The sequence below is a fragment of the Ranitomeya variabilis genome, chromosome 4 (genome assembly GCF_051348905.1).
Source record: "Ranitomeya variabilis isolate aRanVar5 chromosome 4, aRanVar5.hap1, whole genome shotgun sequence".
Taxonomy (NCBI): domain Eukaryota; kingdom Metazoa; phylum Chordata; class Amphibia; order Anura; family Dendrobatidae; genus Ranitomeya; species Ranitomeya variabilis.
In genome coordinates, this window is record NC_135235.1 from 11,548,017 (window position 1) to 11,555,530 (window position 7,514).

The 7,514-nt window shown below is 49.8% G+C and overlaps 2 protein-coding genes across 2 annotated transcripts in view; both read right to left on the bottom strand.

Moving 5' to 3' along the window:
- LOC143769424 (caspase-2-like) overlaps positions 1-6,422 on the bottom strand; it is a 212,036-nt gene extending 205,614 nt beyond the window's left edge. The window contains exons 1-2 of the mRNA XM_077257925.1: positions 6,283-6,422; positions 5,721-5,811 (exon numbers count right to left, since the gene is read on the bottom strand). Of these exons, the coding sequence (XP_077114040.1) occupies positions 5,721-5,811; positions 6,283-6,408 (217 nt within the window). The 5' untranslated portion in view covers positions 6,409-6,422. The remainder of the gene's footprint in view (positions 1-5,720; positions 5,812-6,282) is intronic.
- Positions 3,955-5,469, bottom strand: LOC143769427 (caspase-2-like). The gene is made up of 3 exons (XM_077257928.1): positions 5,327-5,469; positions 4,953-5,062; positions 3,955-4,750 (listed from the first exon to the last, which is right to left on the bottom strand). The coding sequence occupies exons 1-3, from the start codon at positions 5,352-5,354 to the stop codon at positions 4,508-4,510; spliced, it is 381 nt and encodes a 126-aa protein (XP_077114043.1). The 5' UTR covers positions 5,355-5,469; the 3' UTR covers positions 3,955-4,507.
- Positions 6,423-7,514: the final 1,092 nt, after the last annotated feature.

Consider the following 7,514-nt stretch of genomic DNA (forward strand, 5'->3'; position numbering starts at 1 on the left):
GGCCTAATGAATAGCACCCTTAGCTCCCCCCGGAGGCCCAGCTGTGAAATATATTGGTGTCTGTGATACCTGATTGGAGGAACTCCTTCGGTGCCATCGAACGTACCATGGCTCCCCTTAGCGGCGAAGCCACAGTACTGCAACGACCAGAACTCTGGGGCGCTGCACTCCCCCCTGGTTAAACACAGTACTCCGGGACTGGGAAGAAAAACAACAATACAGATTAGTAAACAGACATACAATTTTGTTGAGTGCAAAACAATAAGTATACTTGAACAGGCTTCCCTTTATGGGAGGTGAGGACACTTTTAACGTTACAAACATAGTCAACATTATAAATTACAGGCTATACATAACTCCTGTTACCCAACCGGGTATTCTACTTAGTGCAAATTCTGGAACAATAAATTAACATTGCCTTTAAGAAACATACACTCTTAGTTTACCAAAGGCCTTCCTATAATCACATTACAGGGTAAGGTAACTTCACATTCTCCTTCTTTGAACCTGCAGGACCGCCTGTCCCTATGGCACCAGACCTACTGCCTCTCCTTTCTTTTACAGGACCGCCCCGTTCAGCCAGGGCCTACTGCCTTTCGCTACTATACATGGTATAGACATAACATTCCTTTCGTTTAAAGAACTCTGAGCCAGCTCTACTCGGCTCCTTTAAGGACTCACTCTCTAACCCCTACGGGTTCATTCTCTGTCCTTAGTAGCAAAGTAACTTTCAATGGGGACGCGGGGTTTACCTTCTATCCTCACCTTCATTATTACTTCGCTTACTTTCAACTATGCAGACCTCTATCTCTACCCCTACGGGCTCTCTGCATCTTTTCTTTCTGCAAAACATTATTTAGACATTTCAACAATTTCAACACATATAACTTAGCATATAAAACAGTTACATTTCTTTTCAAAGCATCATCATGGCATTACTGTTCTGCAACAGTATCTTTCTCAAGTTCAGTTTCTCACATCCCCTTTAAGAGGAGACCAAGTCTTTCTAAGGTAGCTCGTCTTCTCAGCCTACCGGCCCATGCAAAGGTTCCGGCATGGTATCTTCGCAAAGTGTCTTTGGCTCAAACAAATAGGGCAAATATCTTCGCAAAGTGTCTTTGGCTAAAACCAGTAGGGTGCACCTTTAAGAAGGTGCAAACTATTTACAAAGGAAGTTCGAATCATGCACAGTCCATGATTTCTGCAGTTCGTGTAACTTTTGTGCAACAACTTCAGAAAAGGAAAACAAACAAAGAGGATCCCGGGTTAACAGAGGGATCCATTAACCCTGGGCGGGTTCAGCAGCAACTCAAAAGAACAAATAGTAACTATTTACATTTTCATGGTATCGAGGTTTATTCTTCTTCAGGCGGCTCGGGCTCCTGAACCCCGGCCACTGTAGCACGGACACCAGCGGCAAGCTCCGCAGGGACCACCTGGTCGCCTGCTGTCTGAATTTGAAGCCTAACTCTGTCGGCAAGTTCAGGAGCTGCTACAAAGCGTACAGTAGAAACAGTAACAAGGTCTGGCAGCCCTGGATTGACCACAGTTGGGGCCACAGGTGCCATTCTCTCAGACTCGTATCGCTGAACTTTCCGGGCACGCCATCCTTGTGTGTTCCAGTGACGGGTATACGTCACCTGATCCCCCTCCCGGAGTGGTTCACCTTCTCGATCACAGCAGGGAGTCTCCACATCATAGCCGGCAACGAAGATGCCAGTAGGTAGACCCGACTCCCAAATGGAACCCCACCCCTTCTTTGGGTGGAATGCCACCACCGTCCCTCGCCTGACAGCATCCGTCCCATCATAGATCATTTTTTTGCTCTGCAGTTCCCGTCTTTCAACTTCAGTGCGCTGCCCCCAATGCTGGAGCACGCATTGTTTGTATTGGTCCCAGGTAAGTATCGCAATAGTGAGACCTTCCATTGGAATCCCATCCTGCTCGACCCAGGGAACATCCCATCGGAACATCACCCCTCCTGGGTCCATTTCTATGGGCTCTCCCCACCTGGTTGGCAATGGTGGTAACAACTTCCCCAACACGCCGGGGGTGAGAACCGCTCGGTCGATTGTATACGCGGGGTTACTGTTGTGGGGAGGATCGGTCGGGAGAGCAGAACCGTCCAGGGGAGTAGGGGCGCCGCCCATACCTGCGCCTGATGTGGTTCCATCGGTGTCGCTCCGGTCCGTTAACGAAGACGCTGGAATCTGCTGCAGCCCGGACCGGGGCTCCTCCAATGGGATGCTCGGATTCGGCTCCGCTGGCTGTGGTTCCTCCTCCTCTAACTCCGAGGTCGGGATTGGTGGACGTAACTCCGCTGTCGGGTCCGCAGGCTTCCGGTCCATCTCCGGTGAAGAAAGGCAGGCCTGAACCGCTTCTTCCTCGCTCAGGCACTCGCCGTTCACCATCGCTGCCTGATAGTCGGTGGCAGTGCATGCACCTAGCTCCGCCATTTCTCCGAGGTTGGGCTTCTCCGTCACCCGCTTCCCGCTGTTGCATATCAAGGGGTGTTTCTCTTCTGCTTTGGGGCAGGTCATTCCTCTGCAGCCAGAAGTGCAGGGGGCGGTAGCCATTTCTCGCGCCACACTGGGAGTCTCCGCCCATAACACGCCCTCCTTCCCCTTGGGTGTAGCAATGGCGGCGCCTTTTGGCGGGAACTTTTGGCGGCTAATGGCGCAGCACAATCTTACAATAAAGTACAGTCCAAGCACAATAAATCACAGTCTCTAGGCACACATGACCTGATTCCTCAGGCTTAAGTAGATCCTGTTCGTGACGCCAAGTCAGCGGCGCGCCCCCACACCGCCGCAGGGCCGAGGGGATACCCGGAGCCGGGCCTCTAGTTCTCAGTCTCGGGGTTGTCACGGTGGCTAGACCCGGTCCGTGGCCCTGTCCGTCAGTGGGGGACGTCCGGTGTAATAGGTGGTAGTAATGATAGCGGTGGAGCGGTGCAGTTGTGGGGTGTAAGTCGCGGTAAATAACGAGGACACCAGGTTGCAGTCTCTTTACCTCTTTACTGGAGATCTCTGAGTCCTCAGTCCAGAACACGGTTCACCAGGCTACGCAAGTCCGGCCGGTCCAATGGCACCTCCAGAGTTCTCCTCTCAGGTGGAAATCTGTGCCTTCCTTCTAGCGCTATGTGTTGTAGTCCTTCCCTGCTGTGCTTACGGAAAGTAACCCCACAACGGTTGTGTCTGTTTCTTAAGTTCCCTCACAACTCGATTTGATGTTCCTCTGTAATCCACCCCTACCCTGTATTCAGGTTGGAATGGCACCCGTTTGTCAGGTAGGCCTGGAGTTCTTCCGGGACCCTAGAGACGCCCCTCTCCCGCAATTGCCCCCCAAGACTTCATAGGTGATATGTGGTAGACAGCCCGCCTGAGACCGACTGTCCTGCCGCTGTTTGGAGTATGGCTTGAAGCTGTATTCTAATCCACTCCCTCGGCGTTCCGGCCACCGGTATTGCGCCTCAGCAGGGTGCTGCCTCTTTCAACAAAACCCCTGCTGGTATTCTCCTTCTGCTTGATCTCGTTTCTCACTCAGCACAATCTATCTCGCTTCTAGTCCTTTCTTGAGTCCCGCCGCTTCCAGGAGCCTGCGCGGACCCGTTACGTTCTTTCAATGCCAAGCCTCTGTCAGGATCCCACCCCTGGCAGAGACCCTACAGTCTCTCCCTTCACAACACCCCCTGCCACAGGGTGTTGCTCCGTTCAATCCCGTCAGCGTTCTCTCTAACTTCCTGCCTGACCCCCAGTTTACCCACTATGGTGGGGAGTGGCCTAATGAATAGCACCCTTAGCTCCCCCCGGAGGCCCAGCTGTGAAATATATTGGTGTCTGTGATACCTGATTGGAGGAACTCCTTCGGTGCCATCGAACGTACCATGGCTCCCCTTAGCGGCGAAGCCACAGTACTGCAACGACCAGAACTCTGGGGCGCTGCACATCCCCTTTTAGTCGCGGTCCCCCATAGAACTTCTCAAATACTAAAGTTTGAAGGATAATTAAAGTTTAAAAAACTAATAAGTTTCACTGGAGGGAATCTGAATCCCAAAACCTCTAAACAGAAAAGTGCAGAGATTTCAGCTAATCCTCCACGGTTTACGCACTCCCAGACTTTGTGATTAGTAGGGGTCTGGGCCCCGGACCACCACTGAAGAAAACTTCCTGCATGTGGCAAAAGTGAACATACAATACAGTAAGAGAGAATAGCTCCGCCGTCGGTTACAAAATCCCGGGGAACCCCTGCTGTTGGGCCAAATTCACACTGGTTTTAAGTGCAAGTAAAATATATCATTTCTGGTGCAATTACTTTTCGCTTCCATAAAATAATTGAAACAATAAAATACAGCAAAAAAATTGCCCAACGGCCCTGCATGAAGGGAATCTAAGTCTCTGGCCCCTAAATACTATGGAATATATAGAGCACCGCACCAGAGGAATATCACACACAGCACTCAGTGTGAATGCGGCCTGTCCAGGAATGTGACCTGTGTGAAGGGGCTTCAATGCTCCTTGGACCCATCCAAGAAAAGGAGACAATACAACAGTGGAAGACATGGATAGAAAATGTAAAAATAAAGCCATTCTATGTAGGAGACAGAAGTGCAGGTGGTCAGGTCACAGGGGAATCCTGGGAACAAGTACAGGTCTCGGCACAGGGTGCTGCTGTACTCGGACATCTCTTTGCAGCGGTCGTATTCGGTCCCTGGAGCGTGCCCCTCTCGCTTTTTAATGCGGGCGTTCACCTATAGAGAGGGCAGAGGAGAAAAGCTCATATTAGGGGTTATTACTCTACTATGGGACAGCGGCTGTCATGGTTGATAAAGTGAGGGTTAGGCCGGCGCGGCTCATTTTTGCATCAGGAGGTCAGCGACACAGATGATGCACTGGTGTACAGAGACATTATAACAGGGGTCTCACAAGGGGTTACAATAAATGGGGTCTCACCTTAACCAGCATGTCAGCTACATGCGTGTCCTTGGCATGTTTGGAGAACACATCAGTAAGATCTTGTATGAACCACGATCCGTGCTTTGTGTTGCGAAGTGATACAGAACCTAAATGATGTCACAGATTATACAAGTGACATAAAACTATATACATAATAAAATGGAAATAACCAACTATGCAAATACAGACATTACTGATCCGGAATTACATCCTGCATTTTTACTCCAGAGCTGCACTCAATTTTTAATACATTTTTTACACCTTCAGTAATGCACTCACTTTATCTGCATGTAGGAGATGTAATGACTATAAAGAGAGTTTGTAGGAAAAATAAAGACCAGCCCAGAACTTAGTTTATGTTTTGTGCTCACCCTTCAGACAGGCGTAGGCGCAGATCATGTCAGACTGGGTTGGCAGCCGGACTCTCCCATCCTCTCTCCCTGCGTCGCTCTGCTCACAACCAGGCGATCCGGTCTGCTCTCGTCCATCTCGCTGGTCCACACCTCGATCTGTCTCATCTATTGAAAGTTACATGTATGTTACTACGTGCCCAGTGATTGGCTGCAGCGGTCACAAGCGCTGTCTTCGTGATATCACTAAGACTGCAGTGGCAGAAAGGCAGTGCTAGCAAGTATAGCAGAGATGAAAAAATAAATTATTGGAAAATCCATGCGAGAAGAAAGAAATGTAAAGTGGAGAGGCTGGACACACCCTGACAATGTATCGGTGGGTGGAGCACTGTAAGGCCCAGCATGCAGCTCTCACCTCCTCGGCAGGCCTGGGTGAAGAACATCTTGGGTTTGTTCTGCAGCTGTGGGCAGTGCGCATTGTCCAACTGTGTGAAGACGTCCTGCAGCTACGACACGAGAAGACAGAAACACACCACAAACTTACTACATGAGTGTACAACTATCCAACTGCAAATGTAGTAATAGAAAGAAGAAAAAAGAAAAAGTTACTGAGCTCCTTGGAGGAACGTCTATTATGCCGCCACAAGACCAGCTGACCAATATCACAGATCCGCCATTTCCAAGAGACGCTTTACTTAGAGGTCCTATAATAAGGCCGAATTCAGATGTCTGAGAACCACAGACCTAACTCTTTGTTTCATATCCCTAATTAAAGAATTAAGGTAATATCATGTGGCATTGCCCTACTGTAGACACAGCAGAGGGGAGAGGCTCCTGCTGCAGCCAGCGGAAGAGAACATAGCTGAGATATGTGGAAGATTTCATTTTTGACATCAATATACAACAAAGAAGAAAAGAGAATTAACTGCTGGGATATGTTGTGTCCCAGTGTGAACATACCTGGCCTTGTGTCTTACCTGTACAAGTTTGCCATCAGATCCATACACAGCACCGTCCACTCCATGGGATAAGATGGCGATGATACAGGAGTCCAGCTCGGAGTGATCGAGCAGTTTGGAGAAATGTTCCAGTTCAGATATCATTTTCTAAAAAGAGAGAACGAGAGGTGATATTATTGGAGCGCCCCCAGACGCAGGGCTGCGGGGTACCCGGTACCAGGTCTCTCTGTCTCGGTCCTGGGGATGTCACGGTGGCTAGACCCGGTCCGTGGCCCTGCTAAGGGGCGTCCAATTAAAGGTGATGGTGAGTGGTGCAAGGCGCAATGAATAACGAGGACACAGGGTTGCAGTCTCTTTACCTTTTACTGTAGACTTCGGCATCCACAATCCAGAGCACTGCTAACAGGGCTGGCTGAGACCGGCCGGTCCAAAGGCACATCCAGAGTTCCCTTTACAGGTGGAAATCAGTAGCCTTCCTACTTGCGCCTGTGTGTTGTAGTACCTCCCTGCTGAGCACCACGGGATAGTCCTCACAACTGTTGTATCTGTTTCTGATGTTCTCTCTCCGTCCCCCAGTTGGTATGGCTAGGATGCACCCTTATGACGGGGTAGGCCTGGAGTTATTTTATAGGGACCCTAGAGACGCCCCTCTCCCACAATTGCCTCCGTTGTCTGCTTAGGTGAAAAGGTGAGACAGCCAACCTAGAGTTAACTGCCCTGCCGTGGTTCAGAGTAATGCGTAGAGCCTATTAGTCCCTCGGTGTTCCGGCCACCGGCTACGCGCCTCAGAAGGATGTTGCCACGATCTTAGGGCACGACTCCTCCCGGTATTATCTCCTTAGTGCTGTGATCTCGTTTCTCACTTCTCCACAATATCCTTCGCTTCTTGTCCTTTCTTAAGATGCCGCCGCAATGAAGTGCAGGCGCGGCTCCTGTTATGATCCTAGTGGCAAGGATCGCAAGTAGGACTAGCTAAGTAACTAAACAGACTACAAACTCTGGGGAAGTGGTAACTGAATTGACCGCAACCTGATCCTATCCGCACACAACTATAGGTAGCCGTGGAACGTTACCTGAAAATCCTAGACGTCTCTTCACGGCCTGAGAAACTGCCTATTCCTAGAGGGAAAGAAAGTCCTCACTTGCCTCAGTGAAATGACCCCAAAGATATAGAATAGCCCCCCACAAATATTAACGGTGAGTTGAGGGGAAAGCACAAACGCAGAGATGAAATTAGATTTAGCAAATGA

Excerpts from the sequence above, each read along its gene's own strand:
- LOC143769427 (XM_077257928.1), bottom strand. The coding sequence starts at position 5,354 with ATGATCTGCGCCTACGCCTGTCTGAAGG. Across the intron at positions 5,063-5,326 it reads CGCCTACGCCTGTCTGAAGG|GTTCTGTATCACTTCGCAAC; the intron begins GTGAGCACAAAA and ends GACATCATTTAG. Across the intron at positions 4,751-4,952 it reads TAGCTGACATGCTGGTTAAG|GTGAACGCCCGCATTAAAAA; the intron begins GTGAGACCCCAT and ends CCCTCTCTATAG.